Source organism: Convolutriloba macropyga, chromosome 10 (genome assembly GCF_964194025.1).
Source record: "Convolutriloba macropyga chromosome 10, txConMacr16.3, whole genome shotgun sequence".
NCBI lineage: Eukaryota > Metazoa > Xenacoelomorpha > Acoela > Convolutidae > Convolutriloba > Convolutriloba macropyga.
In genome coordinates this window covers 50,148,729-50,165,409 of record NC_134477.1, presented here as the reverse complement: position 1 = coordinate 50,165,409, position 16,681 = coordinate 50,148,729, and the positions used below count along the sequence as shown (strand labels likewise).

General features: G+C 35.3%; 1 protein-coding gene across 1 annotated transcript in view; it reads left to right on the top strand.

Annotated features, from left to right (window-relative positions):
• LOC142348648 (uncharacterized) overlaps positions 1–16,681 on the top strand; it is a 55,957-nt gene that overhangs the window by 28,150 nt on the left and 11,126 nt on the right. The window contains exon 2 of the mRNA XM_075400077.1: positions 13,620–13,856. Coding sequence (XP_075256192.1) covers positions 13,817–13,856 — 40 coding nt within the window. The 5' untranslated portion in view covers positions 13,620–13,816. The remainder of the gene's footprint in view (positions 1–13,619; positions 13,857–16,681) is intronic.

The following is a 16,681-nucleotide window of genomic DNA, read 5'->3' as shown; positions in this document are numbered from 1 at the left end:
AGTTAGTATCATTGTGTTAATGATCATTCTTTGCTTTTCTATGCTCTTTCTATTATCAGAAAGCTGTGAAGAGAAATCAATCTGGATTGCTCTCTTATCGAGTTTAATTGGTTACATTTTACCTAATTCCAAACTATGAACAAAATTATTCTTACACATGACAGGGTATTCATGTCAATTGTAGGACCAAGTGGTTGTGGTAAAACAGAACTCTTGTTTCGAATGCTAAAAGGTTCGACCTTTTATCAACGTTTTGAGAAAATTTAATTTTTTTACAAAGAGTTCCGACCACTTTTCAAAGATATGCAACAAGTTATACCAGGGATTGAGTTTCTAAAATACTCAGGCTTTGATATAACAAAAAATCTATCGCATTGTCTGCTTATCTATGATGATTCATGTGAAGAAATCTTCAACGGTAAAGAATTTGTAAAAATAGCTACCTCAGGACGTCATCGCAAATTACATGTTATATACGTCAAGCATAATTTGTTCCATCAAAGCAAATTTTCCAGAACCATTGATCTGAATACAACACACATAATATTATTCAAGTCGCTTCGTGACATTCAACAAATTGAATATCTTGGAAAACAGTTGAATTATCTCCAACTGATAAAAGAAGCATACAAATTAGCAACTGCGGAGCCCTTTGGACATTTTATTATTGATCTCGATCCCAAAACCAGTCAGGGTTTACGATTTGCGTCACTTATTATTGGACCTAATCCTTCAATTTTTTACATTCCTTCGGAGGAAGCCGTTGTACACCAATTACGAATGAAAAAGAAACATTTGCGTATGCTCAAGCAATGGGCAAATAGCACAAACAAGAACTCCAACATTGAATCCGAGTTACTTAAAGACGGCGACTTCATTTGGTTTCTGAGTGACTGTGTGATGAACGTACTCTCTGGAGTTGTTCCAGTCAATAATAAAGAACTGAAAAAATTTGAAAAAACTCTGCGTCAACTTTCAAACAGGAAAGTAGGGAAAACTGAACGGTTAAAAATAATTCAATCTCCCTCGGGCAACAATCTCATTGAACTCATAGCATTACCCTGCATTGAATAAATAGAACAAAATGCATACTGAAGAGTTTGTGTTAATACCTAAACAGATGTATACAAGAGAACAACCTCATGTCTCTCAATTACTCAGTAACAAAAATATTCACAATCCAGCCAAGCAGATATCGCTTCTCCAGAGAAACAAGTCACCAACAGCTCCTGCTACCTCGCAACAGGATACAGAACAACAAACTGACGCTTCAGTGGATGATAGAAGTACAATAAGCGAGTCTATGGCGAAATCATTTACGACAGACAACACATCGACTATCAAAAAAGGAGTGCTGAATGATATTAGAATCTTGAAGGGGATAAAGTTTGAAAGAGCGAATACAATACTGGACATAATAGAGGAATCAGATTCTGTGTCCTTGGACTCATCAAAGAGATTGCTTATTAATGGTACAAATACAGAAGTTCTTGCTGCTACATTTCTTTACAATTTACAGCAAACCACTTGCAAACTATCTTTCGAACAATTCAGTGTATTAACGCATCTCGATATTGGGTCGCATTTGACTTGTAACACATACGCCAAAAAGTTTCTAAATTTATCATCTGAAGAGAGACTGCAATTTTTGGAATATAAATCGGACAAAGATGTTGCTTCAAAATCCCAGCGAAAGAAAACAAAAGCTTCTGACAGAGACCAGAGAAACTTTGAAGAGGCAGAAAAAGAAATCAAACCAACCAGCCCCTGGGAGAATTACTTCCTATCAAGTTAAACAGTTAGACAAATTGTACACTAAAGGCAGTGCTGCATTTGGTAGCATTGCTAACTTGAAGGAGGCTAGCGGTTTCACCAGAGGCAAAATTGTTTGCTATCTTCAGTCGAAAGCCCCGTACACAAAATACAGACAATTCAGGAAAAGTTTTCCCCGGCTGAAAGCTGTTGCATATAGAATAAATGAAATCTGGTTTGTCGATGTTGCGTATATGGATAAAATTGCCCAACACAACAACGGTGTAAAATATTTGTTAGTGGCTGTGGATGTTTTATCACGTTACTTACGAGTTCAACCAATGAAAGCTTTATATGCAAAAGATGCTGTTGAAGCGTTCAAAAAAATGATCAAGAAGAAACAACCATAAAAAGTATGGACAGACAAGGGAGCAGAGTTCAAAGGAGATTTCAAAAAATTTTGTGAAAAGAAAGGAATTCATTTATATACAACAGAAAGCAAAACCAAGTCGGCATTTGCAGAGAGGAACATTCGATCGCTTAAAAACATCATTTACAAATATTTGGAAGAAAAGTGGACCTGGACATATATTGAAGATTTACCCCAGTTTGTAAATACTATAAACAGTCGTGTTAACCGGGTAACCCATTTAGCACCTAATAAAGTTTTCAAAAAACTTGAACCAATTTTAAGATCACTAGCAATCAACACAACAAAGTACAAACCAAAATACGAAAAAGGAGACCTTGTTAGGATTGCAAAGCACGACGAAAAATTCAGAAAAGGTTATAAACAAAATTATACAGACGAAGTTTTTACGATATTCAAAATTTCTACCGTGTGTCCACCAACGTACAATCTTATAGATGCAAACAACGTTATAATTGAAGGTAAATTTTATGAACCGGAATTAGTCCAAGTAAACGTGTTAGTTACTGCAGACGAATAAATTGAATCCCGCCAAAGAATTCACAATCGACCTAATATCCAACGCACCAATGGAAGTTTTTGGTGAAAACACAATGGCAAAATTCCGTAACCAGTTATCTCAACCACTTATTTTGAATGGAGAATAGCAAGTAGCTTTATCTTCAATATCCTTCCCATCAAACATCAACAACGTCAATTCAAACGGGTTAGTCGTTAATAAAAACTCGGGAATTGAACTCGACGCCTCAAATAATCGCAGTGGTCACCTCAGAAAAATTCGCAAAGGCATTTACAGTAGCTTGGATCAACTAATGGATGAACTCAGGCGAATTGCTCAGTTTAAACAATTTGATTTTACTTTTTACAAAATTACTCATAAACTGGTTTTACAATTCGGAGCGAATGAGGGTTTTTCATTTGGAAACGAAGAAGTTCCAAGTATTCTCGGCTTCAAGGGTATAAAAGACAACTCGCATGATGGATACATTCATATTGGATACAAATCACACAAAACTCTCAATAGACACCAAAGTGATTTTCCAGTTGATATAACCTGTGGCTCACAATTAATATTTGTCTACATAGACGTTATAGAATATCAAATTATTGGAGACGTGAGAACTCCTGTAATTAAAATCATTGAGACCGAAAGGCGTCTAAGAAACGGCAGCATAAACACTGTTACACCCATTCATCACAAGACATTCACATTTCTGGATTACAAGCCCATACTTTCTAACAATATTCAGAACATTAAAGTGGAGTTGAGGAACGAAGCCGGAAAACTTATTCCATTTACTGGTACAGGAAAAGTGATAGTAGGCTTAAAGTTTCAAAAATTCAAGTGAAATGGAAGCTTACTACAGCAACCAGGCATCACAGTCAATGCCACATTTCTCCGGTCTCTATCGTCAAAGAGGAAGTGGCTTTGGAGCCCTCGCAGCAGGTATTGGAAGAGTTGCTTTACCATTGGCAAGAACAATTATATGGCCCGCTGCCAAAAGAATTGGCCGAGAGCTTTTAGTGCAGGGTGCACCTGAGTTGGTTGAAGTAGCAACGAAACGAAAGTCGGCAAAGCAGGCGTTGAAAAGCACGGCTGCAAAAACAGCCCGAAAACAATTTGGTGGTTCTCTCCATTCACGCATAACACGAGGCCGGCAAGTTATTAAACGTCGAAGACAACAATATGCTAAACCTCGAACCTACAAAAAACGTTCCACTAAAAAAATCATTTCTCGAAAACCACAGCCAAGAAGAAGTCGACTGGATTTTTTCTCTCGAGTCAAAAATGCAAACTAATATTGTAATACCTTCCGAAGCCACTCACAGTCCCTTGGATTTATTTGAAAAACCACCTTTGCTAGTCACCTTTGATCAATCATTTGAGCAAAAAACTGGACCACTTTATTCTCCCTCTGGATCATCGCTCGAATTCGTAGTTGTGGGCGATCGCAACAATTTCATAGATTTGCAGAAAATTTATTTGGAAGTAAAATGTCGAATACAAATTGCTGATGGAACTGATTTGCGATATACCGCCGGCGATGCAACTGCAACCGATGCTGCATATTTTGTCAACAATGTTCTTCATTCACTGTTCGCCGACTGTACTGTTTCTGCAAATGGAATAAAAATTTCCTCAGCTAATGGACACTATGCTCATAAAAGTTTTATTGAAACAGAATTTTCACATGGAGCCGATGCAAAGGAAACTTGGCTAAAGTGTCAAGGTTACGAGTATGAGCCGAACCCCGATGGTATAGCTGCAGCTTCATGGGATGCAAGGCAAAGAGCTGTGAGAGAATCGGAACAAATTACTTTATATGGAACGTCGCTGTTGATTTCTTTTCCTGTGAAAAACATTTAGTAAAGGGTGTTACCTTAAGATTTTCTTTCCGAAGATCGCAAGATGATTTTTTTACCATTAGTGAGACAGCGGCAAAAAATTACAAAGTTAAAATCGATGAAGCAAACATATTTGTTAGAAAGATGACAGTGTCAAACAACGTTGTTGGAGCCATTGAAAAAACACTCCTAAAAACTCCGGCAATGTATCGCTACAATGAAGTAATAACAAAAACATTCCTCGCAACAGCAGGTCAACGTAGTTGTAAACATGAAGATATTTTCACAAAAGAACCAATAAGGCGGCTGATTGTTGCATTGTGCAGGAGCAATGCATTCATTGGAACTAACAATATCAATCCCTACCACTATCAAAAGTTTGATTTGAGTGAAATTACGGTCTATCGAAACGGGTTCGCAACAGCTGGCACTCCAATGTTAACAAATGATAACAAGCGCCTGTATTATAATTCAATGAGTGCCCTAGCTTATGTTGAAAACGGTCATGGAATACCGCTAAGTGATTTTGCGCATCACGTTATAATGGTATTTTCCTTAACTAGCACGCAAGAGGCGACACACGATTTTATTCATCCTGAACTAACAAACTCATCATTATCGGTTGAACTGAAATTTGATACTGGTTTGCCAACCAACATTGAATTTTTTTCCTGGGAGAAAAATCGTCTACTGTGTATATTGACTCTGCAAGAAACGTATCCAAAAATGTTCTACCTATGAATGGTTACTAATGGATGAAGACCAAATTTATATTCATGTTCAAAAGTGCAAACATCTCAAATTTAAATTTCGAGGTGTTTATGCGGCTGACAATTATCCCTTAAATTTACCAGTTAACAGTTTTATAATTGTGAAAGCATCGCGAGCTGATTCTATTGGTTCACATTGGGTGATGCTTGCGAAACGCTACGCATACCCCGTACTATACTTTGCAGATCCGTTAGCAGTACCTCTGACTGCCTATAAAGACATTTTCCCCCGCTTACAGCAATGTACTGATTTACATATGATGATGGATATTATGGAGCACAGAAGAGATATTCAGTCTCCCCTGCAATCAGCAGACTCGCAACTTTGTGGTTTATTTTGCATCTATATTGCTCATTATTTCTATAGCATTAAGTTTCCATTTGTACCTGATGTAAATGAATTGCAATTGTTGGCATTTTTAAAATATATGGAGTGAAATTTAATTAAATGTTCTATCACAACACTATTTTAGACAGTAGAATTTTTACAGAACTGAAAGTTTATTAAATAGTCTGAAGTCTCACGTACAACACTTCCCTGCCCACTTAAAATTATATCCATAATCTGATAGAGAGAAGAAGAATGTTCACCAAGCATTAGTTGACTAAAACGTTTTACAGTCACATCGGGGATAGTGGAAACACGTTTGTTAGAAGTGGTAGTAGTAATGGTTGAGAGTCTTTTCGCAGGGTTAGGCAGAGGAAGTTGTTTTTTAGTTTTGTTGGTTGAAACATGATTAAATTTTGACAAGTACTCCACAGCAACATGTAAGCGAGAGACAATAGCACCATGAGTAACAAAATTTTTCTCCGTAGGCAAAATAAGGATTTTAAAACAAGTCACAAGGCAAGGTATCGTCGAAGGAGCATACGAAGAAAAAACAATTTTATCTTCGGGACCTGTATCTTCAAAAATGAGACGCCAATGACTGGAACCAAACGAACAACCATCGATAACAGTCGAAGACGAATGATAACCGTATGCATAAATTTCTATTCCAGAACCTTGAGGTTTTGGTTCTTTGTCGCAAATAGTGTATTTGAATCGTTTTTGAAATTTTTTGAAGTATTAAGGACTGTTTTCGTACATAGCTTCAATCATTGTAAGAGACTAAACTGAGTGAGTAAATAGTGATATACCTCTATGAATTATTGGGTTTGAGTTGATAACATGGTGTAAACAAAATTTCAAGGTCGTTCGAAGACGAAAATTCTTTACATTGTTATTTTTATTGCTTGTAAACAAATAAATTCTGTCTAGACATTAAGTAAACAAACCGAGACATTAAGTAAACAAACCGAATAAATTTTGTCTAGACTTTAATAAAACAAATCAGGGTTGTTGAAGTTCTGTACACGAGTAATGGCTGTCGCAATTTCACCAAGTTTTTCAAACTTTGCCGTGATTGGTTGACGACTCGAAATGAAATCTATTTTTAGTAACATAAAAAAATTTCAACTTAATTGCTCGCATGTAGTAATGAATACACCTTGAATTTCTGCAGAACTTTAGAGACATTTGTTTATTCATATTCTAAGACTCAGTTGTCAATACTTTTCGATAAAAATAAAACATCTATTTGTTCATTCCATAGTTAAACGTACCCAATTATTACAAAATGCCTGCAAAAGATCGAAACCTGTCCGTCAACTGTGAAAAATGTGGAAAATCTGTTGTAAAGACCAATATTGCTCGCCACAGGAAGACATGTATGATGGGGACGCTTTACTGTAAGAAAAAAGAATTGTAATTTTGCGGCAAAAAATGCTGCAGAATTATCATACCATATTGCGAAGGCTCACGGAGCAAAAGTTCGTAATACACTGAACAATTGTGTTGTTTGTCAGAAACAGTTCCCAAGTTTCTATTCACTTCAACTGCATGGCAAGAAAGCACATCAAGCTAGCACAAAAGTTGGGTCCTCAAGCACAAACCGTGTTCGTGAGATTATGGAGAAAATTGATAATGATAGCGAATCATTGAAAGAAGAACTGGCAGCTTGTCAGCATTTACTTGACAATATGCATGCTGAGCATGGCAGACAGAAAGTTTTCAACTTCAGTTTATCGGATTTGGACAACAAAAAGATCAATGAAGAAATCAATGAAGTTTTCACAAACATCAACTGTGCTGCAAAAGTTAACCTAGCATTGGGGTTTACTTTGCGAAATGTAGAGACAAACGATTACCGATACTATTATCCGCATGAAAATAATTTACTGCTGGACCGAACTTTTCTGCTAAGCAATAGAAACGAATTATTAAACATCCCGAACGAAATTGAGAAACTTGACTTGATTGCAACATGTACACAGGAACGCCAAAACTCAAAATGGCGATTCACAGTAATTACAAATGTTACTGTCTTTGCAGCGCTTCTTACGAATATACCTATGGGTTGCACTGATTCGCCTCTTCCAGAGCCATTATTAAGGAACCCTGAAGTAAATTGTCTGCTTTCAAATGGACACGATGAACCGTATAACGATAATTTGTGTTTGTTCCGTGCAATTGCTATTCATTTATTTGGATCAGTAGATGTTGAACTACAAGCAATAAAAATTTTTCACAATTTTGTTACTGCAAGTGGTTGTGACCCTGAAAACTTCACAGGTGTTTCCTTTGATCAAATTCCTATAATTGAAGAACAAATCAAACAAAACATTTTCATCTATGATTTTGACATTGAAGAGGGTGAAATTATCGGTGAACTTGTACGACGAAGCGTTGAAAGATATGATAAAAACATCAAATTGCTTCGTTATAACAACCATATTTGTTAAGTTAATGATATCAACAAATTCTTCAAGAAACTTCGTTGTCCCAGCTGTGATGTCTTTTTCAACCATTCCGGAAACTTCAACCGTCACTTGAAAACTTGTAAAGAACGAGTGAAAAATGTCTATTCGCGAGGTGTTTATTCTTTGCGAAAAACACTGTTTGAGAAGCTTGACAACTTCTCAATTGCTTATCCAGCAGATGATACTCTCTTCAAAAATTTAGCCGTCTTCGACTTCGAAGCAATATGTGTTCATTCAGTTGATATCAATAACACAGCGACAACATCATGGATTGGTACCCATGTACCTGTATCGGTATCAATCTCTTCAAATTTGTTGGACGAACCAATTTTCATATGCGAAAACGATCCTAATCGTCTCATCATATCTTTTGTAGCTCAACTGGAAATACTAGCAGCAAAAAACAAGGTTGATGTGAGATCCAAGTTCTTGGAGGTGGAAGCAGAGATCAAAACCAGATTGAATGATGTTTCCTCCAGACTGCAAATTATTTCCGAAGCTCAATCAAATATCAGTTGTGAAACAGAAGATAGAAATGCTGCTAAAAATTTCTTACGATACCAACAAAAGCAGCTCCTTGATCTCCAGTGTCATTTCAATAATTATGTTGACACTCTACCAGTTTTTGGATTCAACAGTGGAAAGTATGATCTGAATTTAATCAAAAGCTATCTCATTCCTCATCTCCTCAACGACAAAGCTGCTACACCTACGGTAATCAAGAAGGCAAATCAATTTATTTCTTTCAAATTTGGGGATGTTCAATTTCTCGATATAGTAAACTTTCTCGGTGGAGCAACAACTCTGAACTCTTTTCTGAAAGCATATCAATCCGAAGAGACAAAGGATATTTCCCATATGAATGGTTTGGTTCGCCATCGAAACTTGACTGTAGCCATCTTCCACATTACGATTCCTTCTTCAGCAAACTGAAAAACCTAAATCCACTGGAAAAAGATTTCGCTCAGTTCGAAAAGTTGATTAAATCTGGAAAAGAGGAGTCAGTAGTTCTCCGGGAAATGGGACTGAAAGAAAAGCCTAGAACTGGAATAGAAAACTATGCTCTCCTAGAAGAGTTGTGGAAGGTGGAGAAAATGAAAACTTTCGAGATTTCCTTCGTTGGTATAATAACAAAGATGTTGTACCAACTTTACAAGCAATGAAGAAAATGATGAAATTTTATCACGATCAGAAAAATGATATGTTAAAGCTTGGTTGCACGCTACCCAATTTAGCAAATATCTGTCTTCATAAATCGATGGATAGAAAGTTTTACCCTTTCATCGAAGCTGACAAAGACTTGCATGAGAAAATAAGAAGTGAAATGACTGGTGGTCTATCAATAGTGTTTACGAGGAAAGCTGTTGTAGACAAAACATTCATCCGGAGGTCAAATAATGTCTGTAAAGCAATACTTGGAATAGATGCTAGCCAATTGTACCCTTTCTCCATGTGCCAAGCGATGCCAACTGGACTCTACACTAGATGGGAGTTTGATAGCAATCTTCAAAAGTTCAAAGCTCGTCAAAACAAAATCATGAAGTTTGAGAACTTGGTAATGTCTTTCTATCAAGCAAACAGACCCGAATGTACTATTGAGAGCTTCTATACGACTGGAAGACAGAAAAAAAATTGATTCTTTTACTGTGGATGGCTTTTGTGGTCACTGCCAAACAATTTTTGAAGCCCTTGGATGCTACTACCACTTCTGTCCCTGTAGAGAAACTCAACCAAGTCTTGATAAGGACGAATTTGAGAATGGTATCGGGAAGCGTGAGTCTGATAAGTTACGAAAGCTTTACCTAGAAAAGAAAGGATACAAAGTTATAGAGATGAGAGAATGTGAATGGTGGGATCATGTTTAGAAGAACTCCGTTTTGAAGAACCACGTTAGAAAAAATTTTCCCTACAAATTACCTTTGAGCAGTGAGATGAGGATACAGGAAGACAATTTATTCGGATATGTACAGTGTGATTTAGAAGTTCCTGATGAGCTTCGTGAACGATTTGCAAACTTTCCCGCAATTTTCAAAAACTGTGATGTTGGAAGAGAGAATATAGGTAAATTCATGCTGGATTATGCTAAAAGAAACTCGTTATTGTTAAAACCACAACGAATGTTGATTTCGAGTTACAAAATAAACAATGGAATAGTCATAACACCATTATTAAAGTTTTATTCGAAGCTGGGTCTTCGCTGTACCAAAATCCACAAATTCCTTGAGTATATCCCGCAAAAATGTTTCAACGTTTTTGTACAATCTGTTGTTGATGCAAGACGAGAAGGTGATGAAAATCCGGACTGTAGCGTTGTTGCTGAAACTATGAAATTACTTGGGAACAGCTCGTATGGTTATCAGATTATGGATCGAAGTCGACACACAGAAACTCTTTATCTTAACGATGAAAAGACGCATAAAGCTATTAATAATCGTCTTTTTAGAAGATTGAACAACGTTACACCAGATATATATGAGGTTGAGCTTGCAAAAAGCACTGTTGAGCATCGTGAACCAATAATTGTTGGATTCTTTATCTTACAGTATGCTAAACTGAGAATGCTGGAGCTCTACTACAATTTCTTTGACAAGTTCTGTGATGTTCAGAAATTTGAGGAGCTTGAAATGGACACTGATTCTCTGTATCTGGCGCTGGCTCATGAAAATCTCTATGAATGCATTAAACCAGAAATGAGGAGTATTTGGAGTGAGAAGAGAAGTAATGACTGTACAGATTTTTTTCATGCTAATAGTACAAGTAATTTTTTTCCACGAACTTGTTGCGATAAACATAAAAAACATGACAAACGTGAGCCTGGATTATTCAAGGAGGAATTCCGATGTACTGAAATGCTATGTTTATGTAGCAAAACGTACTGTTGCTATAATTCATTAACGAACAAAACTAAGTTCAGCAGCAAAGGATTCAACAAGAGTGTTCTGGAAGAAAACAGTGATGGACCTTTACAGCAATACAGACGAGTCCTGGACGATGCAGTGAATATAGCCTCAACTAACAGAGGATTCAGAACTATAAATCACCAAATTCTAACTTATGAGCAAACTAAAAAAGGACTCTCGTTTTTTTATCCAAAACGAATTGTTGATGCAGATGAAATTCATACGACACCTTTGATGATCTAAACTTTCTGATTCTTTTTCTTTCATTTTATCCATTTAAATCAATTGTACGCTTGTGAACATGTGATGTGATTGTAATAAAATTTTTTTCAAGTTGATGAGTCCTCTGTTTAAAGTAATCATTCTTGAAGGGAAACCCGAACCGGGTTTTTAAAGTTCAAGCTGAGCATGTAAAAGTTTTCTGACCCATTTTGCAAGGTGTTGACCAGATCTGCAGACAACCCTGGATGAAAAAATCAAGCAATGTTTTTTGTTCTGATATAAAGAAACACCTGGAAATTCTTAAAGTCCCTTTTGTTCTAGCACTTTTGATTGAATAACTTTCATCGTAGCTATCAATAAGAATTTTTTGTGTGTATCAATTTAGACATCCATATAAGGAGACCAATACAATGTTATTAGTTCAACAGAGGTCTATTTCGATCCTTTTTTATTCCAGTTAACCCAGAGTTGAGTTGATTATGTTGTTTCGTTTTTATCAGTTGTTTGAGATAATCCTTTTTACCTGTACAGTCTCCGAAATTAGCTATAGTTTGCTGTGAAATCATTCATGATAAATATGTGATTTAGGAACTATAAATTACAACAATCATGAGTTTGATCGATAAACGTCTCATAGAAAACTCAATATTTAGAATAAGCTTATTCTTAACACAGGTGCTCTTCAGAATATTTGAAAGTGTATTAGCACTGTAGAATTTTCTGCCTTGCACTTAGTCTTATTGAGCACTGTTTGCTACCAGGTACCTTAAAACAATAGCATAAAAAGATGACTCATCGTGAAACATAAACCGACAAATGTCGAAAGAAATGCTCTTGAACGACATGTGAGGCACTTTAATTGATGGCCTTTAGTCTAGACCAGTTTTTTCTTTATGGATGCAACAAAACTTTGACCCCACCGAGATTCGAACCACTGACCTCTCGCTCCATGGCCAAACTCACTACCAACTGGGCTACGAGTCACTTAATTTTGCTATGCTGCAACCGCTTTTATATTAGCAACTTCGGAGCACTAGCGATCACTCAAATGAAGAACGAAAGCGTGAAAAATTCACTTTAGGAGTCAAAGAATGTTCTAGAAGAAAAGTGCAAAAATGTCGAGCGAAAGACTTGCATAAAAAAACACAAAAGTTTACAATAATTGCTATGAACTGCGTTCAAGAACAATTAAAAATATAACACAGCTTCATTTTTCAATTTGCTATCTGTTAGCCTTTTTTCTGTTATTTTGTGATACAAAATTTAATGAGAAATCTTATACATAAGACCTATTACCAATCTTAATGCGATGTTGTCTTATTTCCAATCTTAATGCGTGTAAAATCATATACCTATCTTTATACATTACTGACGAAAATCAAATCTTAATACATGTAAAATTTATTAACTATCTTTATACATTGCTTTCATATCTCTAATGTTAATACATGTAAAATCTATTACCCATTTTTATACATTACTGTCAAAAATCAAATCTTAATACATGTAAAATCTATTACCTATCTTTATACATTGATGTGATAACTCAATGATGACCGAAATGATTTGAAACCGCTATAGCGTATCTTAAAACATGTGGGTCTTCACCCCCCCCCCCCCCTCCCCGGGCAGCTCCGCTCACCTATATACTACTAACATAGTCATTGAACATGAAAATCAACATGAAATTATGAAAAAACTGCCATTAATCGAGAACCGGGCAGCGGTTTCGTTGTGATTTTTCCAAATTCACGTAACTTTGCTGAAATACACAATTTTGATGTTTTAAATTGCAAACAGATGTAAAATCTGGCAATGTATCTAAGAAAATATGTCATTTTAGAAACTGGCAGTGCAGAGATGTGGCATTTTAAAACGTGCAAGTACGTGTTTTGCTAAAAAAAACCTATTCATTTTTCAAAAAAATATCACAGGCACAGGCTGTTGCTTTTTTCCATTATCATTAATTGGAAACAATTCGATAAGCAATGATTGACAGACTTCGAAAAAAAATCAGCAGGAATGATTTTCGAACATTTGCTTTTTTCATAGTTTATGAGCAAATACTTGACCAGATATGAGTGGTCAAAATGAGTTCTGATTAGATATCGGTGTCACGATTTTTCCGACGTTTGAGTATTTTTTCGGCCTGCTATAGACACTGTAATCTTAAAGCTACGCCGCGATGTCTGTTCTCAATATTGGTGTGGGACCTCAATTTAGGTTTAGTTGTTTATAATGTCATGATTTCGGCCTCGACTCCCAATTTGGGATGAGATCAAAGAATCAATAACTCGCGTTTCCAGCTCTGGTTAAATGTAGACCTCTAATAATTGAGCAAAAATTTGAAGGTTTTTTGGTTGTTTCTACTTTGATTTTAAAATGATCCTTAAAAGGGGGTGTTTGAAGTCTACGATTACCCCGCGCGGTCTCTCGCAACTCGCAGTGACGCATCAGCGATCCATTTTCCCAAATACGAGTTGGGATTGCATCCTCGTTGTCAGTTCAAGCAACCAACTTTGCTCTGTTTCAAAAACAACCCCAAGACACAAGTGAAATATGATTACTACGCAGGAGCTCCTGTTGCTAAAATTATGGAAGACAGTAATGGAAAACTAACTAGATGCTTACAAGGTAAACTGGGAAAAGCTATTTATTTTAGTCCAGAAAATGTACGCGTTTTCACACTTGGCTCAACTCTTATTTTACATTACCAAATATTTTTGCTTTCAGGACTTATATATTGGGTGGTTTCCCAGGCTGAGGTCCCAAATGAAATTCGATATCTCCAGACACAGAAGCCAAAAACATAAGGAATTCTTCGGCCATTCAATTAATAATCAATTAAGATTCATCTCTGAATCGTTCATTGAAAAGAAACTTTTTTGTCAGGCACAATTGTGTCTTGATAACTCTCGCAAATGATATAGATTCAGAATGGCCGCAAAAATGTGTTAAAGAAATTAAATAATTTGAATTCTCCATGGCTTGAGTATCGCGGATGTCTTGACATCACTTGGCCAATATCAAAAAAATTGCACATGATGTTCCGACCCGAGCTCATCTACATTTTTGACTTAATTGTCAACCAAATGAAGAAATAACAAAAATAGAAGTTTGAGTTTAAAACAATCGTTACACAACCTATCTACTAATTGAATTAAATAATGCCATGCCTTATTACAGCGCCAATTAGATCGGACATTAAAGAGACTACGAGGCAAAAAAAAACAACCAAAAGATTAGCAAAAACAAAAATTTCACGGCAAAAAATGAATAACTAAATATAGAAGCGCGTAGTAACAACGTCAAAATACAGTCAGATAAAACCTTAACTACTCAAATTTACTTTCTTCTAACTATACAGCGGATGGAAAGTTTTCTTAATGAGACTATGTTACAATTCAATAAAGAGAATGATCAATAAGGCGAAATTCAAAAATTAAACACCATTTTTAAACCAAGAAATATTAAAGGTCTTAAAAATTATTAGCTTTTAACTAAATAATCCTTGATAAATAATTTAAAAAAATCTTACAAAACCATAAACCTTTGTAAAAACTAAGCCTTGGGGTAGACTAAGCCTTAGAAACTAACTAAAGAAAAACTTTAAAAAATTACAAACGGTTTGCGAAAACACAAACCATTGCTATCATTAAAATCAGTAGCTATTATCTGAACATTATGTATTTTTCATTCAATTCTTATTTTCACCAATTCAGCTGCAGTAAACATACTGAGAGATTAAAAAATTTTTTTTGGACCGCATTTGTAAACCATTAGAATCAGTTACTACGCGATTGTTCTGAAGAAGAGAAAAGAAACGCAAAAAATGACCGCTAAAAAAAAAACGTTTATAAAAACGCACCACATTGTCCAATAAAAAAACATCGGTGGCAAATAATATCAGTAGATATGTTATTTTTTGAAATGTAAGAAATTGGATGTGACCTCTCATTGATGAAAATAAGTTACAATTTGACAAAAAGAACAACAAATACTGAAAAGTTTGAAAAATAATTGAAAATGTATATCATAAATTTTAAGACAAAAGGCTATAAACTGACTAACTGATTCGATTAACATCCTTAACTCAATCGTCAATTACAAGATTAAGAGTTTTGTCAGCAATTAACGGCTAACTAAAGAACAAAAACAGGCAAAAACAGCAATTTTAAGAAAAAATTGAGCGAGAAAAGTGTCGAAGGCATAAAAAAACAAACTTTTCATTGGAAACTTTTTTATGTTCAATTAATTCTTTGACTGCAATGGGATTCTTCTTTTTTGTCAATATAGTTTAAAAAAATCAAATATGAACAAATACCTTAGAACAACGAAATTGTTGAGAAAACTCGAAGTATCAACGCCATTAATTTCTTTAGCTTTCAATGAAATCCACTAAAGACGCTAATTATGCATCCATGGGACAACAAATTTGTTTGCTGTTCATGTTTTGTTAATAAGAACTTACAACAAGTTATTGACGATGAAAACAACAACAAAGACAGGCAAAAACCAAAAATTCAGTAGAAAAGTTCCCGAAGAAAGTGTCGAAGCAGTTTATATCATAAGTTCTTCTCTCAAAACTTTATCTATGAGCCGTTGAACGTCTTCTCCAAACCAATGAACACTATCAGTAATAGGATAATGTGATATGATTTCAACAAGATCCGAACATAAGAAAAAATACCCGAAATTAAAAAAAAATTATGAAAACTAGTGGCATTGAAGTTTTAAAACTAATAGGTTGAAAAAAAACCACCAGCCAGATTTTTTTGGCTGCATTAGAAAAAAAAGTTCTGAAAATACTAAGATTGACCGACAGTTCAGGAAAAAAGAGTTTAGGATTGGTTTATGTTCAAAAAAAATTTCGAAAAAGTTATTTTCAAAGTCTTAACAGCCATTGAACTCAAAAACTTTCAACGAAGATCAATAACTACGCTCCAGAACACACCGTGGCAGGAACAACTTTTTTCATGCATAAAAAACCAATCAGACATCACAATAAGTCTTGAGACTATGAAAACAACAACAAAAACAGGCGAAAACCAAAATTCAGTAGAAAAGTGCGAGAAGAGAAATGTCGAAGCCATTTAAACCATTAGCTGTTCTCTGAAGTCTTTATCTGCCATCAACTGAATCTGTTCTTTATGCCAATGAGATTAAAATAAAATTAATATAAGGCGTTCAAAATTTGGATAATAAGATAAGAGTTCAAAGGTAACCAATAATACGAAATTATCCAAAAATTCTTTTGTCATTGAAATCATATAATCAATAGTTAGAAGATAAAACCGCTAAAGAGATTTATGTTAGTTGCAGTAGAAAGCAAGCGCGTTCTGTCAATACTGAGGTTGACTAACAGCTCACAAAAAATTTAAGATTTGTTAAAGTTCAAAAAAAATTTCGAAAAATTATTTTTAAACTCTTAACAGCCATTAAATTTAAAAGATTTCGAC